General features: G+C 55.6%; 1 protein-coding gene across 3 annotated transcripts; it reads right to left on the bottom strand.

Moving 5' to 3' along the window:
• Positions 1 to 2,524: 2,524 nt before the first annotated feature.
• Positions 2,525 to 22,166, bottom strand: ARHGAP1 (Rho GTPase activating protein 1). 3 transcript variants are annotated; one of them, XM_027562470.1, is made up of 13 exons: positions 22,040 to 22,166; positions 18,126 to 18,307; positions 17,778 to 17,873; positions 11,171 to 11,258; positions 6,963 to 7,094; positions 6,510 to 6,596; positions 6,219 to 6,317; positions 5,469 to 5,576; positions 5,313 to 5,389; positions 5,057 to 5,134; positions 4,598 to 4,726; positions 4,317 to 4,420; positions 2,525 to 4,174 (listed from the first exon to the last, which is right to left on the bottom strand). In XM_027562470.1, exons 2-13 carry the CDS (start codon positions 18,256 to 18,258, stop codon positions 3,986 to 3,988), a joined length of 1,320 nt encoding a protein of 439 aa, XP_027418271.1. In that variant the 5' UTR covers positions 18,259 to 18,307; positions 22,040 to 22,166; the 3' UTR covers positions 2,525 to 3,985. The 3 variants fall into 3 exon arrangements, with proteins under 3 accessions (XP_027418271.1, XP_027418272.1, XP_027418273.1); XM_027562471.1 differs by having other exon boundaries at positions 18,126 to 18,325; positions 22,040 to 22,157; XM_027562472.1 differs by lacking the exon at positions 22,040 to 22,166 and adding an exon at positions 19,018 to 19,218.
• Between the last annotated feature and the right edge of the window lie 33 nt (positions 22,167 to 22,199).

Below are 22,199 nucleotides of genomic sequence, written 5' to 3'. Positions count from 1 at the left end.
TAATGTTCCCATTTCAGGGGTTGTGTGTGAGTAATGTGAGACACGTGTTCAGTGAGGTGACCTGTGTGACGGAGACATGCGTGTGAAGTAAAGCCCTCCGGACAGCAGGCCGTCATCTTCGGCTCCTCCGGACCTCACCTGCTCCCTGCACCATAGCTCCCCACTCACCCCAGGCACCAGCCTTTGGCTCAGAGGGAAAGACAGCAAAAGACAGCTGGCAGTGCTCTTGTCCTGTTTGCAGAGAGACCAGGCAGGGGGCGGGGGACTCCCCAAACCACCAGGATGTTTGCTGATCTGGTATGAGGGGTTGTGGCTGAGCAAACCAGACGGGAGAGGGACTGAGTGAAGTCCAGGGCCCAGGCAGTTGCGTTGCACTGCCCCGATCTGACCTGGGAGCTTCCACAGCCCTCAGCCAAGCCAGCTCCTTCCTCTGTTTTGCCTGTGGTAGGAACGGGAGCAGAAGGTGGAGCTGCCGACAAACCCAGGCAAGTGCTGTCTCGGTTGCCTCCCATGCCCTTCAGGCTGAAGCCAGGCCCCAGGGGAGGAGGGGGCAGGTTAGAAAATTCTAAATTCAGCTCCAAGGGGCTGGAAAGGATGGGCCCGCCCACTGCCGCCACTTTGAGCCCTAGAGCCCTTGCTAGTTAGCGAACTGCACGTGACGCTGCCCATGACACCTGACCACGCATGCGTCCCACCCCGGGGTCAGAAATGGTGGTTAAGACTGTCCTTGGAGTCCTCACTTTCAGTTGGGCCCCCCCCGCTCCAATAAAGCAAAGTATTCAACTGCCCCACGTCTGGTGGTATCCTGCTCCTTTAAAGCGCGTCCCGATGTTCTGCCCCAGAGACCCACTGCTGCCAAGGCAGGGGTAAACTGGCTCTTGAGTCACTCAGCAGAGGCCCTGCCGGAGCTCAGCCCAAACAGCTGTCTTCTGACCGCCTGCCTCATCATCTCCTTGGGTCACCGCCCCTCTGTTCCAAATAGTCACCCAGCTTAGAGTTGGGCAGACCCAGGGAGACAGGTGGCCAGCACCTTCTGTTTGAGCTACCTGGACAAAGGGTAGCTGAGGACAAAGGGTAGGCTGAGGGGGACTGGCTTCCTGGAGCTCAATGCGTCAACATTTATAACCATTGCCTTGATCGTACAGCCTTGGCCCACCTTCCTCCGCCAAATCAAGCAATGAGGAGATAAAAGAACAGGCCTGACTGAGGCCACTGTACCCTCCTGATTGCAATCAGCCGGCAAGCAGCTAACAGCTGGAACTTGGTCACTGTGCCAAGTGAAACTCTGGCCTGTGCTCCCTGTGACATACCATTTTTTTTAATTGTGGTAAAATACATATAACATAAATTTTACCATCTTAAACTTTTTTTTTTAATATTAATTTTGCAGAACCGGGTCTTAGTTGTGGCAGGTGGGATCTTTTAGTTACAGAGTGTGAACTCAGTTGCGGCAGGTGGGATCTAGTTCCCTGACCAGAAATGGAACCCAAGCCCCCTGCGCTGGGAATATGAAGTCTTAGCTATTGGAGCACCAAAAAGTCCCTAGCTTAACCTTGAAATCAAAGCCAAACCTGCTCAAAAGAGGAAAACTGGATCTTTCATAGCCTCCACGCGACTGGGTAGCAGATGGAAACAGCCAAGCTCTCCGGCTGAGGGAAGTATGGGGAGGACCACAATGGTCAGGAGGCGAGGGCTCCAACCCTGGCTGCTACCAGAGGGTGGGCCTGTCACTTCATTTATCTGCGACATGACCATCATCCCAGTGTCCACCGGGCACTCATTCTGTTATGCCGTGTGTACATTATGGTTGGCCCTTGCACCTGTGGGTTCCACATCTGAGAGCTCCCCCAAACTTGGATAGAGAAATATTTGGAAAAAGGAAATTCCAGAAAGTTCCAAGAAGCAAAACTTGAATCTGCTGCATGTTCGAAACTATTTACATGGCGTTTACATTGTATTAGGTATTCTAAGTAATCCAGAAATGATTTAAAGAAAAGATGTATGGAGGTTATATTGCAACTACTGTGCCACTTTATATATGGGACTCACGCACCCTTAGATTTTGGTATCTCGGGGTGGGGGTGGCTGGAACACATCCCCCACATCTAGGAAGGACAACTGTATTTCTGATCTTCTGAGACACGAAGCGACAGTCTCAGTGGTGGGACCAGTTGCATGACAATTACCAGTCAGAGCTGGTTGCGAGTGATGGAACCAGGATTCAAACCCCGGTCTGACTCCAGAGCTCGTGCTGTGGTCCACCACAGTCCGCTCTGTTTGGGGAACAGAGGTCCTGGTTAATAGGATATAGCGCTTGGGGGCCAGCTGGAATGCAACAGGTGCAGAAAGAATGGAAGGTAAGCCTGGAAGACAGAAAGCTGGCTTCATACCAGCAGGATGTGGAAAGGGTCAGACGGATGGGGCGGGGGCGTCCTGCGGCCCCTCTGCCCCTCTGCCACTACCCAACACTGCACCTCCCACCCGGTTCTGAGCCTCCATGCCCACTTCTATGATCAGCCAGATGCAAAGTTTTCCATCTCGATTTTTACTGAAATATAAAAAGTGCAAAGGTAAAATACACGATTGGTGCCAAGGAAGCCATTAAGCATGAATGTGAACGCTTGATTCACAGCCCAGGTCCCCGCATCCCCAGGGTAAAGACTAGTGGTGAGGGCGGGGGACAGGAGAGAGACCAAACAGATCCACGAGGCTCCCCAGTAAATGGGATGGTGAGCAACACCTGATATACAAAGGAAGGTAGACAGCAGAAGCCTGGGCCTGGCCTGGAGACACAGTGGCTGGCAACAGCCACATCCGTCCTTGGGGGTCCTGACACGCCAGTGTCCTGGGGACAGAGCCCAGTGAGGTCAGGGCCCAGGCCACGCCCAACTCGCAGATGGGGCAGGGCTGGTCAGTGAGGCCTCCACGGTGTGGGCTCTGACCAAGGCCTCAGGAAGGAGGTTCACCAGGAAGGGACAGCTGGAAAGAGGGGCCTCCGCCATTACCAGGTCCTGGGGGAGGCTGCTAGAACTTACCTGGCAGGGGCCAATCTAATCAGCAAAGTCTCTACCCAGCCCCTCCAGGAGTCTGCAACTGGAGGAAGGAACCACCAGCCATCTGAGGCCCTGAGTCAGCCAGCAGGGCCCCCCCTGTGCCTCCACAACAGACGAGGCCAAGGATCTGTCCAACTGGGGAGGGAGGAGAGTCAAGGCGGGGCATGGGTGGGGCGCTGCTGGTCACCAGTCTGACCAGACCCTAGGGGACTGCCGGGCTGAGAGTGGGGCTTCTCTTCTGAACAGAGGCAGGGACGCAGCCCTGTCACCCAAGCTCCCAGTCCTGGCAGGAGAACCAGGGGGGCGGTGAGGACGCCCTGGGGGGCAGTACCATCTGGGAAAGGCGGACCCAGGATGTGCGGAAGAGAAGGCCGCTGTGGGACTCCAGGCTGCTGTCCATTCACTGTGGAAGTGCCAAAGGCTGAGCCGTAAGAGGGAAGATGACAGGAACAGGGTGCTGTCATCTGGGTGCTCCCTGCACCCAGACAGGGAGGAGCCTCAGCAGGGCCAGTCCAACCAGCTTAGCCTTTCTTTCCCCAGCAGGCAGAAGGGGGAGGACCAGCCCCGGCTACCAGCCCAGCCGGCAGTGATTCTGGCATCTCCAGTTGCCACGGAGAGAGGCAGGAGGAAGCAGGGAAGTGGCTGCTGGAGCCAGCTCCACAGAGCCTCGCAGGAGCCAGGGACCCAAGGAGGCAGTGAGAAGAATAAGGCGAAGAGACAAGGTCTTGTGGTTACAGTGAGGCCTCAGGGCCGGCCAGGTGGGCCAGCCAGAAAGGGAGGAGGAGCTGTCTGGGGGTGGGCTCCAGCTTCCCTCTCCTAGGGGACTCAGAGCCCCTTTTCCGGGCAGGATCCCCTGGCTCCGGTAAGGCTGAAGCCAGGAGGGAGAGTCCAGAGTTGGGGCTGCCGGAGCAGGGGGCGGGCGGGGCGGGCACTCAGAGCCCCTTGGCATCGGGGCTAGGAAAGAGCTCCCCTTGGTGATCCAAGAGGAACTTAGTGAAGGTGTTGATGGGATTAATAGCCTTGAGGGTGATGGCGGCGTCCTTGGCCCATAGCAGGTTAGGGCCGAAGACGACGGCCAGGTTAGTGTTGGTCATCTTGTTCTGGTCAGAGAGGGCCGAGATCTGCGGGAGGAACGGCCGGGTTGGAGGGGGGAGCTGCAGCCGGAAACCACAGACCCCTGCCTCCCGCGCCGGCACCCAAGTCCAGGAGCAGCGCCCCCCACCCCCACTCCAGGGGAGCGGAGAGGCCGGCCCCCAGCCCTACCTGCACGAGGAAGGCAGTGAGGAAACGCAGCACCAGGTAGTTCTCCTCAGGCAGCGTCTGCAGGGCCTGCAGAGTGGCCTTCACCCTCTGACTCTCGTCGATGTCTGTGAGGAACGGGCGCCTGGGTCACACGGGCCCATGGCCAGACTGGTTCAGGAAGCCCCATCAGGAGGCTTCGAGGGAGACCCCCAAACAGACTTTTCCTGGGCGGACAGGCGCGCTCTGAGGCCAGCTGCGACCCCACCCTGCGGACGCTCGGGAGGGAAGAGGGGGCCACTCACTGAGGAAGCCCACCACGTGCGAGTAGAGGTCAAAGGTGAGCAGGGGCTCGGGGAGCTCGCGGAGGAAGGTCTTGAGGATGACAGCCGGCAGGTGCAACTCGTTGTACTGCTCGAAGTCCACAGACAACCCTGGAGACGCGAGGGCGGGGCGCGGAAAGGCGCTGGGCGGGGCCCGGAGCCCAGCAGCCAATCCTGGCCGCCCCCTTGATCACAAGCCCCGGCTCCCACGAGACAGGGGCACAGGGCCGGCTGTCTGCCGAGTGGGGCCCCTGAACACACACCACGGCAGTTCCTCGCCTCCCTCCAGAAACCTCATCTAGGAGGAAGTGGGTCTGGGACAAGCAGGCAGGAGTGAGACCCGTGTAATCATACCAAATGCCAAAGAAACCACACACACACACACACACACACGATCTGCACCGGCCCTCGGGGTTCAGCACATCTCTGGGGGCCACTCACCCATGTTGTACTTGTGCTGAACTTCCCGGACAACCTGGGTGTTGGCCGACCTCCGGAAAATCCCCTCAGTGGTGAGAGCTGGCAAACGGCCAGGCCTGGTGAGTCTCAGAGCTCTGGGGCGCTGTGTGGACTCCCCCAACCCCTTCCGCGCGCCTTGGGCTTCCCATCCGGGTCAGGGAGGGTACTGGTGCACGTGGGACCCCACCCAGCCCTGCCCCGCAGCTCCCCGAGGGCGGAGGGCGCGCCGGGCACTCACCGTGGGCCCGCAGGTAGGCAACGGTCTCCCGCAGCACAAGCGGAATGGGCTGCTGCTCTGGGTTCTTCTCCCGAAGCCTGTGGGCACGAGGTTGTGAGGGCCCTGCCGCCCTCCCCACCCCGGATGCCGGCCCCACCCCACCTTTCGCGTACTCACTGCTGTAAGGAGACCCCGAACTGCTGGTTGGGCAGAGGGGGCCGTGGTGGCATGGGCTTGGGGGCGGTCGCGGGGCTCTTCTGTGTAGACTTGAGGAAGTCGTCATACCTAAGGGAGCAGTGGGGAGGGTCGGGCCCCTGACCTGGCTGGGCGGTCACTATGGCAACTCTTGTGTGTCAGACACTGGGCTGCCTTACATGGGTGACCTCATACAGTCCTCCAACCAACCCAGCTTTGCCCAGGAGCAAGTGAAGACTTCAAAAAGACTCATCACACGCAGGGAGCTGAGCTCCCCCTGTCAGACGGCAGCTTCCCACTGGCTCTCTGTTTTACACAAGGTGTGTCTGTATCTCAGGGCTACTCTCTCACCTGTCCACCCCTCCCCCTCCCCTACTCTGTCCACCAGGGAGGAAGGCTCCAGGGTGAGGGAGCTGTACTGTGCACACAGAGTGTATTCACGTGGCCGTACAACAGAAAGGAGCACAACATTGTAAAGCAATTACACGCCACTTAAAACTAAAAAAAAAAAAAAAAAAGATTCCGTGACATAGCTTCTCAGCGGCAGATATGGGACCTGAACTCGCTCACTCTGACCCCAGGTACTGCCTCTTTCTCATTACATCTGCATCCTCGGTGTATCCGGGGGGTCTCAAGGCTGCTTCTCCCCTTGGCCGGCACGCTCTCCCCACACAGGCATGACCTGCATGTAGAGTGCCCGCTGGGCACACACAGCCCCAGTCCCGGCCTCACTTGAGCACTTGGCGGGGGATCCCCAGTTGCTCCAGCTTCACATGCTCGCTCAGCTCGCTCAGGTAATTCACATAGAAGATCTTCTGCCCGAACTTGAAGCTGTCGGTGGGACAGAACACATGTGGGTCCAGGGCGGGCCAGCTCCAGCAGGCCTCCATGCACTCTCAAAGGCCCACCCGGGTCAGGCAGAGGCCTGACCAGTCTGTCCCCAGGATGGGTGGCTTCCTGGGGACCTGCTTCACAGCACACAGTGGGGCATGAGAGACCAGGGCCCGCCCTGGACCCACACACCTAATGATGGGCTTAAAGAGGATGAGCAGGGTCTTGATGAACATGGTGGGGTGCACGATGTACAGAGCCTTGATGTTCTTCTTGTACCTGCAGAGACAGAACAGGCGCTCAGGGGACAGGCAGAGCTGGGCCTTGATGTGCGTTTCCTGACTCGATGACTCGAGGTAGGCCTGCCAGGTTAAGTGCCACTGCGGCCCTATTTTACACATTAGAAAACAGGCTCGGAGAGCTTAAGGAGCATGAAAGGTCACGGAGGGAGTCAGCAGAGAAACTGGGATTCAAGCCCAGGCCGTTCCAAGTTGGGAGTCTTAGTGTTCCGTCTACCCAGGTCGGGGGGCACCTGCCTCCCCTGGGGCATGGAATACACACTCCTGCCCAAGCAGAGGGCAGCCCAGCATAGGGCAGAGGTGCTGGCCCCCGGGCCCTGGAGCTTCCCCCAAGGCCCCCACCCACTTGCGGTCAAACTCCCGGTAGGCATCCCGGAGCCAGCTGAAGGAGGGCTTGTTGTCGCTGGTGAGGCCGTGGTGTAGGTAGAGCAGCGTGTAGTCGCTCTCCACGTACTGGTCCAGGGTGTGCTTGAGGTACCTGCAAGGGACAGCCCCACTCAGGCCTGCTGTGTCCGCAGGGGAGGCCCGGGTAAGACAGACCCCGTGCCCCAAGAAGCTGCCCCCTCTGCCGCCCCCGCGGCCCGCCCGGTCTATTCTGGCTGCACCACTGGTCACCATGTTGTGGTGGACGAGGAACAGCCGGGCTGGGCGAGGAATAACAGTAGCAACAACAGTTCTCCTGAGCACTGACCAGAAGTCAGGAGACCAGGACTCCTACTGGAGCCACCTCACATACCTCCAGTCAAAATGGTAACAGTGTTTCCCCTCACGGGACTGCTGTGAGTCAATGATGATGGCGGTCACCATTTGTCAGGATTAAGCTTTCAGTGTCTACCGAGCACTTAGCATACACTATCTCACGCCTTCCTCATTATAATGGAGGCTGACACTATTCCCCTCTTACAAGTGACAGCAGTGAGGCTCAGAGAGGTCAAGCTTGTGGGAGAGCCTGGAGGTGAACTGACTCCCAAGTTTGGCCATGTTGACCATGGGACAGGTCTGCCTTTTACACCTGCTGGGCTGGCTGCGGAGCACTGTAATAGGGGATCAGAGTGGACAGAGGACCTTCTCTCCTGCTCCAGTGTTTTCTCTGGACAGCTTGTGGACCAAGGACCCATAGTTCAAGTTCCCAATCCTCACAGCACAATACCTACCATCTAATACAAACACACAGGTGGCTGCTGGGCTCATCTGAGGTGGGGAAGTAGGAAGTGAATGAATATGAATTCCAGAGAGGGAGAGGAGCCCTGGGGAAAACCCTTGTCCTGCCTGGCCTACAGCTCCCAGGTCCCAGGAGGAACGCTGCTCCATGTGGGGAGGCTGGGCACACAAGAATGCTAAGGGCTTCCAAGGAGACGCAGGGAAGGAGGAAAGGAGCCGGGAAAAGTGGCCAAGGATGGGACTAAGTGCCCAGACACAATCTGACCTAACCCAGAGAGGATAACCTGAACGCTGGTCCACGGGTGCCCGGCTGGGACGGCACTGGTGGGCATGTGAGGTGCCTGATGCCAGACTGATTATCTTAATTCTGATCATCATCACTGCACAATAATTTACCCCTTATACACACTGAGCACTTGGCAAAAAAAGCTGTCACATAAAAAGAGGGCATCTCGCAACTGTAAAACAGCAAAAGTTAGGGACTTCCCTGGTGGTCCAGTGGTCAAGACTCAGAGCGTCCGCTGCAAGGGGCATGGCTTCAATCCCTGGCGGGGGAACTAAGAGCCTGTGTGCCGCGCGATTGATTTATTTACAAAGACAAGTGAAACAGCAAAGGTCGTAGTGAAAATACACTCATCCTTTGATAAATGTTATGACATTTGGGAGGGCAGTGAAGTGGTATTTATCAGAAGCTATAAAATGTTCATACTGTTTGACCTGGTAAAAATGTGTCCAGGAATTTATCCCAAGGAACTACTCAGAGATGGACAGAAGTGTTTTAATAAAAGTCTGTTCATTATAGCCTGTTTTATAATGGGGGGGAAAATGAGCAGCAAACTCAGTGTCCAAGAGTAGGGAATTGGTTAAATAAATCACAGGACACCCATAAATAGAATGCCCCACAGGATGTTTCTGCAGACAGAACCAATCTGTGAAGCCTGATGTAAGAACAGTGGTTACACTGGGGCAGTGACTGGAAGAGCAAAGAGAGGTTTGTGGGTGTGGATGACTTGGGTGTATTTAATTTTTGAAAATTCATCAAGTAGTGTACATAATGTGCTTGCTTTCCTGGACACATATATATCGATAACAATTTTTTAAAAGGATGTCCTTGAGGAATGTCTGATGCTCAGAAGATAAAAACATTATGTAATACATAAAACTGACTATAGAGTCCAATACATGTTACAGAAAAAAAAATAGGACGTGAAATATTACCAGTGGTTTTTCTCTCTAGGTGGTGGGTTTATGGGACATTTTATTGCTCTCTGTACTTCTTCTTAATTGCTATCTACATTTTTCTAAATTCTTGAAATCTGTGATACAGATGGATACAATAGCATTTCATGTATATTTTCTTACCTAAGGCCCACACCAACCTGGTGAAGTGAGCACAATTCTTATTTTTATAGGGCTCAGGAGAGACCTGACCCAAGCACACAGCTAGTTAATGGCAGGGCTGGAGTTTCATTGGTCTTCTGCATCCAAGCTTCAGGCACTTTCTGTTTCAACCCCCCAGATCTGACTGGACAGCTGGGAAAAGCCAAGCCTGAGATAATCAGGCTGGAAACAAGATGACAGGACTGATGCAAGATGAAAGGTTTCCTTGCCAGGCTGGGTGGAGGTGGTAAGACAGGATGGGTGTCTTCCTGGGTAAGACAGAGGGCTTCCGAAAGCCCCCGAGTAGGGGGCAGCCTTACTCGGCAAGCTGGCTCCTGAAAATTGGGTGCTTTCCCACCTTCCTCCTCTGACTTCCTCCCACTCAGACCATCATTCGGCCAGGAGTCTGTCCCATGCCTTGCCAGATGCTGAGATAAAACCAGAGAGGAGGGCATGTGAGTCAGCCCCCCTCAGGCAGGGGTCCCTGGCCTGTTCCTGGCTGGGCCGCAGGACAGGCCCGGGCAAGGCTCTGCCTGCCTGCGCGGCTCAGGAGCCCCAGGAGGAGGGCTCCAGAGACTAGAGGGAAAGCAGTTATATAGGACTGCAGAGACGCGGCCCGGCCCTGGCTCACAGGACTGCAGAGACTGTATGCCGCCACCCCCGCCCCGCCCCCACGCCTTTCTGCTGCAGCAGCCCCAGACTGTCCCTGACCCCACACCAGCCCCTCCATATACACAACCGTTCAGGACCCCCAAAGAGCTGGTAAGGGCAGGGCAGATATTCTCAACCGAGCGGAGTGCTTTGAAGTGGTCGGGAAAGGAGTACAAGATGGGAATCTGTGCACACACGGAGGAGGAGCCTCAGGAGGAAGGCAGCTATGGCCTTGCCTCCACGGGTCCTGCACACACGCGCTGTGGGCCCAGCGCAGGCCTGGTGGGGGCCCAAGGACCCACACTTATCAGAACAGAGCCTGTCAAACTTCTACTTTCAATCAGCCTTCGAACTTGCCCCCGGAGATTTCCAGACCAACCAGAGCTATTTCATCCATTTCGCTATCAGAACCCACATACGTACAGAAGTCATTTCACCAGATGTGGCACAAAATACAATTAATGGTAATTATTCATGTAAATGGTGAACAACTGTAACCGCCTCAGACTGATCATCATCTTAATCAGGCCTCATGTTTGGACAGTAACTGACTTTTCAAAGTATTTTCCCAAGCAGTATCTCACTCCTCCTAGGAACAAGGGCTGTATCATCCCCTAAGAAAAGTGAAAAGAAGCTGGAAGAGATGAAGACACTTGCCAAGGTCACGCAGATGGCTTCCAGGACTAGAAACCAGGTCTGATTCCTAGCCCACCCCACAGACGTCAAATGGCTCGCTGAGGAGCTGCAGCTCGTGACGCCTGTGCGCCCTGGAGCCCGTGGTCCGCAGTAAGAGAAGCCCCGGCGAAGAGAAGCCCTCGCTCACTGCAACTGGAGAAAAGCCCGCACGGCAACGAAGACCCAGCACAGTCGAACTTCAATAAAATTATTAAAATAAAAAAACAGGGCTTCCCTGATGGCTCAGTGGTAAAGGATGCACCTACCAATGCAGGTTGCACACCTGGTCTGGGAAGATCCCAGATGCCACGGAGCAACTGAGCCCGTGTGCCGCAACCACCGAGCCTGTGCTCTAGAGCCGGGAGCCGCAGGTACTGAGCCCACGTGCTGCAACTGCTGAAGCCCGAGCACCCTGGAACCCGTGCTCCGCCACAACAGAAGCCACTGCAATGAGGAGCCCCCGCGCTTGACACAGAGAAAAGCCTGTGCAGCAGCCAAGACCCGGCGCAGCCAAGGACAGATAAACAAAGTGAGACAACCGGCTCGGCAGAAGAGGGGAGGCCTTGAGGGAGGTGGCTGGCTCGGTGCTCCCAGGGCAGGAAGGGGCAGGAAGAAAAACGGCCTCGCAGCAGGAGAGATCCGGGCACGCGGCCCACCACTGCCCCCCCACCCTCCGTGGGCACTCACCCCAGGAGCTTGCTGTGGTCCAGCTGGTGGCTCGGGGGCATTCGGCAGGCACTGAACACAATGATCTTCCGCCCGTACTTGTCATCTCCTAGGTGTGGAGAAAGACAGAAGACAGTAAGTGTGTGATCAGCCATGAGCAGTCAGGCGAGGATCTGAAAGGGGCCAGGCCTGGAGACCCGTGCCGTTTAGCTCGGGGGCCGTGCAGACAGACCTCTGTGCAGCTGCCTGCACTCGAGGGCACGTCACTGAAGAAAGGACAGGGTGCTCTCAGGGTTGCTGACCCGGGGTATAAAAAATACAATATGACTTTCTGAAGAGTCACGCCTGGTGGAAAACAACCCAAATGTCCATCAGAGGATGGGTGGATAAAGAAGATGTGGTGTCTCTGTGCAGTGGACTGCTGCTTGGCAATAAAAAGGCAGGGAGCATGCATGCCACATTGTGAGTGAACCTTGACACCAGGGTGCTAAGTGAAAGAACCTGAATGGAAACATGCTGTTTGGTCCCACTTATATGAGCTATGTAGGTCAATTTGTAGCAAAGGAAAGCAAGTCAGTGGTTACAGGTGCTGGGAGGAAGGGAGACTAGGGCCTGACGCTCGTGGTTATGGGGGTGGCACGGGTGAAACTGCGGACGAAACGATGGAACTAGACCGAGGCAGTGGTTGTACAACAGTGAGAACGTGCTGCTGCTGCTGAGTCGCGTCAGTTGTGTCCGACTCTGCGACCCCACAGACGGCAGCCACCAGGCTCCCCCGTCCCTGGGATTCTCCAGGCCAGAACACTGGAGTGGGCTGCCATTTCCTTCTCCAATGCATGAAAGTGAAAAGTGAAAGTGAAGTCGCTCAGTCGTGTCCGACCCTCAGTGACCCCATGGACTGCAGCCCACCAGGCTCCTCCGTCCATGGGGTTTTCTAGGCAAGAGTACTGGAGTGGGGTGCCATTGCCTTCTCCAGAGAATGTACTAAACACCACCAAATTAAACACTTTAAAACCGTTAATTTTACATTATGTAAATTTCACCATAACTAAAGAAAACAAAACAAGTCACAGCCGCCAAAGCAACTGCCACACATCATCTTATAATTCCACGCTTATCCCAGAAGCACCCGCTCTGAACAGCCTGTATGTGAAAAACTTCTTGGAGCCACCTTCTCAGAAAGCCTGGAGCCACCGAGGAAATCAGTCTGATGACTTAATAGTTATGTCTTTGTCTTGACTACTAACAGCACTTTCTGATTTTTACTATCAGAACTATTGGCCACAGTTGATTGATCTCTGGACATTTCTACAAATCATTTCTTTCTCCTTAAGGATATTCTAAAGAACGTGGAGTTCGAAGGAGTTTATGATGCTTTGGAAAAGCGCTCATGGTGTCCCTGAGGGATGTCTGTCCAAAATGAGTCACTATTTCATGGTCTGACCATCTGGCCTTGTCATGAAGCCGGGGAGCTTCTGAGACATGAGACAGCCTCCCAAGGTGAGACGCTCTTCCAGGGTGTGGACCAGGGACCCCAAACAAAGCCGGGTGGGGATAAGGCTCGGCCCCCATGCCCCATGTCCCAGGGCCCTTCCCTTCATCTTTAGCCTCACACTCTCCAGAGTCACAGACCACACTCACCTAATGCCCCTCCTGCAGAGGCAAATAAAAAGCCATTTACACAGCCCACATGGCCTGTCTGCTTCTCACCTCTGAGGACTAAGGGATTCCTTGACACCTTACTACTGAGTGTTCTCCATGTTTAATGAACCATGGTCTTCATGATCCTTCTGGTCAGTGACTTAACCCAGGACTCAGTGCTTTGCCAATGCTCTGCCCTTCTGCTCAAGGCTGAGGCAGGCTTCTGGAATGTGGGCGGCATGGCCTCAGTCCCTGCTGGTGCTCTGGCTTGAGCCTGCACCTCCCAGGCTCCTAGGAGTCCGACTATCATGTTCAGCCTCTGGATCAACCCCTCCAACAATCCCATCTCCACTCAGAACACTGCCAAGCCTCTGTTGGCCCTGAAAGGTGCTAGCCAGGGCCCTCCCAGAATTTCCTGGATCAGGTTTCCCATCAGGCCCAGAGACTGGTTCCATTCTTCTTTCTAAACTGCCCCAACTTCCAGCTGTGGAGAATTAGAAACATCTACCTGCGCCTGTCTCTCCTGCCTTGACTCCCCTTTCCTCCTGAACCCCATCCTGAGCTGTGTAAAAGCCCCTCAGAAAGGCTCACAGGACTATCCAGGCTTGGCCCCATATCCCCCCGTGGCAGGCTCACACTCCACACGCTTTCAGGCCAGTGCACGGCAGGCGGCTTCAGCATCTGCCTCTCATGCCAGACAGACAGGACTTCCACCAGGCAATTCTGCTCCTCTCCGCTATCTCCTCTGAACCCTTAAGACTCGTCCCAAGCAGAAGCCTGTGTCTCTCCTCCTTCCCTGGGGCAGGCCAGGGGCAATTCCCCGCGTGAACTGTCACCCGTCTTTGTCACGACGATTTGACTCTCCTGTATAACTGTCTTCGTGTCTGTCTCTTCTGGGGGTGATGAGCAGCTCACAGACAGGTGCCACTGTGTCAGTCTTTGAATGTCCAGGGCTGGTCCAGAGCCCAGCAACGTGACGGGGATTCAGGAAGCGCCGGTCGCCTGGCACAGGTCAGCCCGGCACAGTTCTATTTCTGAGTTTGCTCACAGTGCTATCTGGGTTATGAGACTGCTCTAGGCAGTTTCCCAAAGCGCAGGGCAGACTTTCTCCAGACTTCACAAGCCGAGATCCTTCTGCAAGCGTTCCTGAGGAGGAGACGGTGCCGCTCCATCCAGCAGGTCTATTTTGAAGGAGCAGGTGTCACCTGTTCTCCTTCCCAGCCTGGCCCAGATCCTGAGGCGCTGGGTTCCTTCACGGCCAGCGGCGGGTGGCTCTGCTGCCTGCTCTGATTCACTTCCCACTGACTCCGACAGAAGGAAGAGCAGGCTGGCAGGGGGCAAGGACGAAGGTTAGACTTGTATACAGTCGGGAGCTTAATAACCCCTCGGCCTCCTACTACGAGCCTGTGGCTGGGGGAGGGGGGAGGGGGAACGCATCATCTCTCTACTCTTCTCTGAATAGAGGAAACACCCAGGGTGCAGGGGGAATGCTGGGAGGAGCATCGAGGATTCTGAAAGACTGTCATCACTGCCTTCCAACAGTAAGGTAACCCTCACTGGCTGGTGAGTGCAGCAGACCCAGGTTCGATCCCTGGACCAGGAAGATCCCCTAGAGAAGGGAATGGCTACCCACTCCAGTATTCTTGCCTGGAGAATTCCACGGACAGTGGAGCCTGGTGGGCGGCAGCCCATGGGGTTGCAAAGAGTTGGACGCGGCTGAGTGACTGACACACACACACTGGCTGGCAGACTTGAGGACTCTGGCAGGGCGGGAGGTCTGAGCTCACAGGGCCCTGGGATTTAAAGAGCTGGTAACAGGTTAAGCAAGCCGCTGAGGTGAGAGGCCAGAGGCCTGTGGTTCCACCACTCAGCTGCCCCAGCACCTTGTAAATGGGACACTGGATCCTGAACCGGGGTTCCACCAATGGGCACCCACCAACGCCATGATGTTAGAGAAAAGATATTACCAGTCCATGCGTGTGTTTTCTGCAAAAGAGGGCCATACCTTTCATATCCCTAAGGAGGCCGCCTGACCACTTCAAGAACCACTTCACTGGACTGTATGATCCGTGAAAGAAGGAGTGTACATTTTTCCTCAATGAATCCTCAATGCTGACTACTGGGCTTGTTCCAAAGTAAATGTTTTACAAACGCAAGTGAAGTCAGGATGGGGATGAGGGACAAAGTCGGGGGTAGGGGGGCGGTCAGGGAGAGACTGGGTGGCAAGAATCTCCGAGCAGCAAGGAACGAGACGTGGGTAAGCCCCAGGCCCAGGGCCTGCCCTCTCCTCCTTGGAGTGGAGCCCCAGCTGCCCAAGTCCTGGGTAGCTCGGGCATCTGCCAGTAGGCAGGGTAACTGCTCCTCCAAGGCGCATGCATAAAAAAGGCCTGGGAGTCCCCTCTTGATCTCAGAACAGACTTCTACCCTGGAGACTGAAGGGAAAGAAGAAGCTGTGTCCCCAGAGCACTGAGGGAGAGGGCTCAGAGGGCGGGCCGGGCACTTGTGGAACAGCGCCAGGAAAAGACCAGCCGCCTGAGAATGAAACCTCTGCCTTCCCCAGACACCAATCAGGAACTTCCCAGGGGAACCTGGGGGCTAGTCAGCCACAGCGCGCCTCCTCCAGCAGGCATTCTGGATGGGCCGGACCAGCACCCTCCCACAACCTGAGAGCAGGCAGCCGAGGAGGTGGGAGGTGGGAGCTGGGGCACGTTTGCACAAAGGTTAAACTGCCGGCGATTCTGCAAGCCAGCTGCCATCACTGTTGGTGGCTTGAAATCTGCTATTGGCAGGTAGAAACTGAAAATGCTACAAATAGTACAGTAACAGTTTTTGGGTTTTTTTTTTCCTTTCTGGAGGACCAACTATTAAACATTTACCAGCACGCCACTGGAAAGAACCCATGTGGACCAGTCAGCTTTGACTGTGGAGCATGCCAGCAAGGACAACGGAGGACTGCAGAGGAGCTGGGGACGTAACGCACTGCCCCTTGCAGGAGGGGCTCCAAGGCCAGGAAACGACTCCCTGGACGTTCCCATAGTCTTCATCAAACAACTCTTGCTCGGGCAGTGCCAATCTGAACGCCTCTCAGCACTCAGAGAGGCACACGCACGGGGGATGCCTCCCGAGAGGGGCCCCGAGCCAGCACTCAGGCCAGGCCACGGCTCCCAAGCAGCCCCAAGACCCGCCGTGGACAGGGCCTCCTCCCTCCTCTGGGGCACCGTGCCCTTGGGGCTCTGCATGTGTCCCTGCACAGCTCCCACGCTGTCAAACCTCCTATAATCCTCTGTGATCTCCACCCGGCCCCCACCGGCACCACCAGCTCCCAGCTCCTGGGAGTGGGGCTGCAATTAAGCTGGCCCCACCTGGCTTCCACCAAGAGTCCTTCTTGATCCACAGCCCAGAGAAGGCCAAGCACGGAGAGCCAGCAACACACCTACCTGGCTGGGCCCCCTCAGGCTCATCACACCCTGGAGAGACAGAAACAAGTTGCCGCTCGGCTCTCGAGGGTCACATCCGTGGCGGGCTGGGGGCAGCCTACCCTGCTGTGCCGGTGAGTTGGGCACATGCGCCAGGAGGAGGTCAGGAGACAGACTCCTTCACATCAGACACTCCCAACCAGGTCCATCTCCTGGAGCGGGGAAAATTCTAAACCTTCAAGGGACCCTCCTGTGCTCAGGGCAGGACCAGATCACTAAAGAACTCTTGGCCTTGCTTAAGTAGGGCTGAGAGAGGCCACCACCAAGTTCTCTAAACCAGACCAGGGTAGGCGTCAGGGACATCGATGCCAAGGAAACTCCTTGAAACGTTAGGAACAACCCTCTCAACTTCCCCACCCCTCCCCGAGCCCAGCATTCAGGAGAGATGGGGCTCCCTGCCCCTTCCCTGTGGCCAGATGCCTCCAGGTACCCCTCGGCCAGCAAGGTGCAGGGCTCCGGGGGCCACAAGCCATCTGGCTCCCTTAGTCCACCCCAAGACCTCAGAGCAGGGCCATGCTGTCACCCTGCTTACAGCTGAAGGAAAGACAAAGGATCCTACAGTTTCAATTTCCTCCTTCAGCAGGAGGACCTTAAGGGCAGAAACCAGGTCATCAACGTCTCTGCTTCCTCCCTGCTGCAGGGGTCTTCTGGGCCCCGTGTTATGAACAGCAGGGTGGGCACTCACTGAGGCCAAGACTCTAGGGGGCCTCCACACCTGTTCTTAGCAGGTAGGACATGTGTGGGGAACCCGATGCCCCAGGAGTCACGTGGCTCCTAATTCCCGCAAGGAGGCTCTGCCATTCCAGACTTCCTTAGAGTTGGGGTTTCCCCAGAGGGACTGCCACCTCCCTGGGATTCCTCGGAATTCCTGGGGTAGCAAAGTTGACCTGAGGCAAAGGGCAGGGAGCCGCATGAACACGTGTTCAGGGCCAACTATGTTCTGGCTGTGGGCCAGGCCCTGACATACATTCATTGCCGTCATCACCTCAGCAACCTTGTGAGGAGGAAAGGCGCTCAGAGGCAGACCTGGGAATCACACCCAGGGCTTTCAGCATGCCTCCCACACGCCATCCGCCAACGGAGACCAGGTCACAGGTCGGGAGGTGGTTGTGGGTGACCAGACCCAGCGGCCCTCACAACTGAGTCTGCTTGTTGAAAGAATGCGAAGTGCAGGGAGCTCGGCTTGGTGCCCTGCCGTGGCCGAGAGGGGCGAGGTGGGGCTGGGGGGAGGAGGGAGGTCCGAGAGGGAGGGGGTGTGTGTATACACATGCACTGATGGCCGATTTCTGTGGCTGTATGGCAGAAACCAGCGCAACACTGTAAAGCGATCATCCTCCGATTAAAAAACAAAAAACAAAAATAAAGTGAACTTGAAAAGAAAAAAAAATGGTACATGGAACCGGAAGAGCTCCCCAGTCAGGGGTCATGCCTGGCCCTCCCCTGCAGCCCCTTGCCCTCAGGCAGAAGGGGCTGGCTTCCTTAAGTGCGGGCTGGGGGGCAGGGGCGCTCACCTGCCACCTCCACGATCTGGTGCCGGGCGATGTCGTAGTAAGGGTCATCCCACTTCAGGTGTGTGACAGGCTCTGGGGAGCTGCTCTTGGAGTCATCTGAGGAACACGGCAAAGTCAGGGGATGAGCCGGGGGCTGCGCTAACGTCCCCCTCTGAGATTCGTGCTCTCTGGCCCTTTCCCAGGTAAGGCCTGTGCCCCAGCCCCACCCTCATCTGATTTGACCTGCTCTGATGGGGGCTGATCTGTTTGCCCCCACCTCGTCCTCCCAGGGTCTTCCTTCCACAGGAAGTGCAGGGGAGTCTCCCCTTCTAAGGCACCCAAAGGCTGCTGACATTGGGCTGCGCCCACCTGACTTGGGAAAGTCGGGCATTTCGTCTGAGGGCCAGTTCTTCTCATCGATGGAAGCTAGCTTCAGCTGGTTCAGAGCCTGGCTGGGGTCATCCAAGGTCAGGTCGTCCTGCAGCTCTGAGAGCGGGTCCATGGCCAAGCCTGCACCCCACAGCTCCACACGGCAGAACCCACAGAGAACCCTGAGAGACAGAAGGGAGCTGGCTGCTCAGTGAGACACTCTCTTCACCCATGTCTTCTACGGCAAGCCCTCCGGCCCCCACTCTTTGCTCCCCTGTTCTGTCCCTGTTCCTCAACATCTCTCCCCCGTGCCAAGAGCGCCATGGAGTGCCTGGCTTTCCTGGCTCCATGGTTTTCTGGCACGCTGTCAGGAAAGGCAGCTGGGGCAACAGAGGGCACGGCTCAGTGCCCACCATCAGGCCCCTCCAGCTGGATGTGGAAGGGCTGCGCCACACCCTGCACTGCCCATTGCCCCGCTGGGTCAGCCTTGCCATCCCAGCTGCGGAGGGTCGAGGCCCGTGCCCCTCTCCTTCAGGGTCACAGGGCACGGACGCCTCCCAGACCCCAGTAGTTATGGGGAAAAGATTGCGCAAGAATCTAAGGAGCACAGGGTTGCTCCAGATCCCTGCCTGAAACGGGTCAGCTGTGGTCCTGGGAGCAGGAGGTGGCCAGAGGCAAAGGAAAAAGACCACAGCCACGGGGCCCAGCTGGGTTTGCCCCAGAACAGGATCGAGCAGCAGGAAATGCAATCTGCCTGCCAGTCACCGCGGACAATCTGCAGGCTCCTGGAGGCTCCCAAGCCCACTCTACTCTGTGGGGACCTCCTGATGCTGGTTTCAGACCACCTTAAGGATCGGAGGGTACAGGTGGGGGAGGAGGAAGCCCACGATACCCAGAGTGCAGAGACCCGGGAGGTGGAGACTAACACAGCGGCTGCCACAGGCGGGCAGGGAGAAGAGCCAGCTCCGACGCTGGGTCTGCTCGCGTCTGGGGTCTGGCCTTAGGGACGCGGCTGCATGCAGCTGGAGGCAGCACCTTCTGCCCTCGGCCCTGACGAGAAGTTCACCCCTTCTGCCTTCACCAGCTCACCAGATGTGTGAGGGAGGGGAGTTTTAATTCAACCCATTCGGCCAACCCCGCAGGAGAGGCTGCTCTAAGTCCACTGCATTCCTGGAGCCCCGAAAAATGACATATATGGTCAGAGACTCAGCAGGGCAGATAAGGAGTGCAGACAAGACCCAGACGCGGGTAGGGGAGAAGAGGCGAGAACTGTGGGCCCAGATCCAGACCCTGGACACCTCTGAGCAACGTGACAACCTCCTGTGCACGTCTTGGCAAAGATTCTGGATGGCAAACCAGCAGCTCCCTACTTCCTTATGTAGCAACAAACTAGCAACAACTACCCTGTTACCAGAGCAACCACACTGCTTCAGTGGTAAAAGCTCTTTGAAGGTCTGAAGCCAAAACTGAGCTGCCAAACAACTCCCCTGCCCCACCCAAAAAACACACACCACAACTTCTTTTTCTTCCTCTTCCTGTCCTCTGGCCTTACCTGCTACCCTTATTCACTGCTTATCACCAGAGCAAAAGTCCCTTTCCACAAACACAAGAAAGATGTCCTTTCTTGTTTGGGAATGCATTTCTCCCACTGAGTGCCGCTGTACCCCTCACCCCAGCTCCCCATTCCGTTTCGACCCTCCAACACCTAATTCAGGAATAAGCATTGCCCCAGCATTCAGCCAGGAGGCTGTGAAGGCTCCCCCAGGGAGACCCCTCTCGCCAGGTAACAGGGACAGAATGCAGCTCACAGAAACCCTCTCCAGGCCTGAGCCTTCTCTCCATCCCTTCTGCTGGGTTATTGCCCAGACACCAAGCGTTCCTTCAGCCCTGCCCCCAGCTGTTCCAGAGAAGTCTTCCTGCTCACGGTGGGTATTTGATGCTGTGAAAAAGGCATGGAATGAGATACACCAAGACCTGGGCCATAGAGCTGTGTGGGTCACAAAATGCTGAGCAAGTCCTCTTCCTATCTAGGCCTAATTTCCTCATCTACAGAAGTGAAGGTTCCTCCTAGAAATATAATTGTCCAGTGTTCTAAAATACTTATGCTAAAGTGGACAACAGGATTAGAAGAAACAGCTGGGAGTTGAAGTATGTATGAGGGAGGGAAAGGGACACTCTCTCAAAGGGAGATGAGCTTAACCCCACCTCTTCCAGTAACTGTCGCATTTTGCCAGTTCTTCCAAACTGACCTCTCCCCTGCCCCATAACCTCCTTTTCCAGCACAACTAATCATTCTTGTTTCCCCCTCCCAGCCAGTCCGGCCTCTCTCATCACTTTCCAACCAACAGCTCTTGCCCAAGTGAGCCCAGAAGCTCAGCTCCCATTCAGTGGGAGGGGAAGGGAAGCTAGTACAGGGAAATTGGAACATAAAATAGTGGAAAAAAAGTATCCTGGCTGCCCAAGACTCCTGTCACTTACAAGTCCTGCACCACTCTGCAAAACACTCTTTTTGTTGTTATTTAGTCACTCAGTCATGTCCGACTCTTTTGTGACCCCACCAGGCTCCTCTGTCCATGGGGATTCTCCAGGCAAGAATACTGGAATGGGTTGCCATTTCCTTCTCCAGAGGATCTTCCCAACCCGGAGATGGAACCCATATCTCCTGCATTGCAGGTGGATTCTTTACCACTGAGCGACCTGCGAAGCCTTTACTTTCAGAGTAAATTTTCCCTTCTCAGTTGGTAAAATGTTGAACTTTACAAAAATCTTCAAGAATCATTTTAGGCAGAAGTCCTGGAGCTCTCTGAAATTCTGGAGAAATTAGTGGCTTTTTCGCTCAGCAAAATCAGCACATGCGTGAAATCTTGCATGAAATTTAAGGGATTCACAGGCCCTGTTTAAGAAAGCCTGCCTGACCTACTCAAAATTACATTTGGCACAGAGTAGATGCTCAGTTATTTTTTTGAGTAACAGAACAAGTCAATTTGTATCCTAAGAGGAAAAGGGAACCAACCATCCATGAGCTGGATACAAATTATTTTTTCACAACAGCACCAGTGAGGTTATGTAAAACAAGAGAGGTATGTAAAACCCATTACAGTTTGAGAAACCTCTATGGGGTCGCACGGAGTCGGACACGACTGAAGCGACTTAGCAGCAGCAGCAGCAGCAGCACCAGAAAAAAAAAAAAAAATAATAAGGCAATTGCTTAGGGTCATACAGCAAAGTCAAGATTCTAATCCATGTCTACCTTAAGGTGGTCCCTTTGTGCAGGTCAATTCCTTCAATACTTCTCTAAGGGACTGTTATTCAAGCGATTCTCAAAGTTCTACAAAAAGGGCAAAGTAAAGCTTCTTCCCTAATCTCCTCCGTGGATAACTGGAATAAACAACATGAAATCGTATTCTCTGGCGTTGGGATCGCCCTCCTAGGTGGGACTCCAGAACTGTGAAAATGCAAATCTCACAACACAGCGGCAAAACTTCCAACTACAATCACATCTGCACAGAAACTCATGGTTTACCAAACCTGGCTTGGGTTTAAGTATCCCATGTCACGAATACGAAAATGTAATTTGCCGAGAAATGGCAAAGGTGGAATACTTCTTCCCCCAAACCTCTTGGTCTTTGTGCTTGCCCAGCTGGGACCAGGGAGACTTCCCCTTCCCACAAGCTTGCTCGATGACAGCCAGCGAGGCGGCCAGGAACGAGGAAGTAAAGTCCTCTCACTTCAGATCCGAGTGAAGCAAAGCCCGCGCAGCGGGAAGGCCAGGTTCCCAGGCCCCACTCCATCCTCGCTCCCTTCCGCGGTTCTGCTCCGATCCTCCCCATCCGAACCCCCTTCCTTCAGAAGATCTGACCGGTCCCTTTCCTGCCCCCGTCACCCCCAGGGAGACCCAGCACCCCGCAGCTCACCGTGGAGGGGCACCGCTCTCCCTGCCACGCCTGTCAAAGATCTGCAAACATCCGGCTCTTCTGTCTCACGGGGAACCGCCCCCTCCCAGTCCCTTCACTCCCCAGCCACTTCCGCCACACCTCCAACCCACTTCCGACCTGCCGCCGGGTCCCAATGAGG

Source organism: Bos indicus x Bos taurus, chromosome 15, assembly GCF_003369695.1.
Source record: "Bos indicus x Bos taurus breed Angus x Brahman F1 hybrid chromosome 15, Bos_hybrid_MaternalHap_v2.0, whole genome shotgun sequence".
Lineage (NCBI taxonomy): Eukaryota > Metazoa > Chordata > Mammalia > Artiodactyla > Bovidae > Bos > Bos indicus x Bos taurus.
The sequence above is the reverse complement of the archived record's forward strand: the minus strand, read 5'-3'. Positions and strand labels throughout refer to the sequence as shown.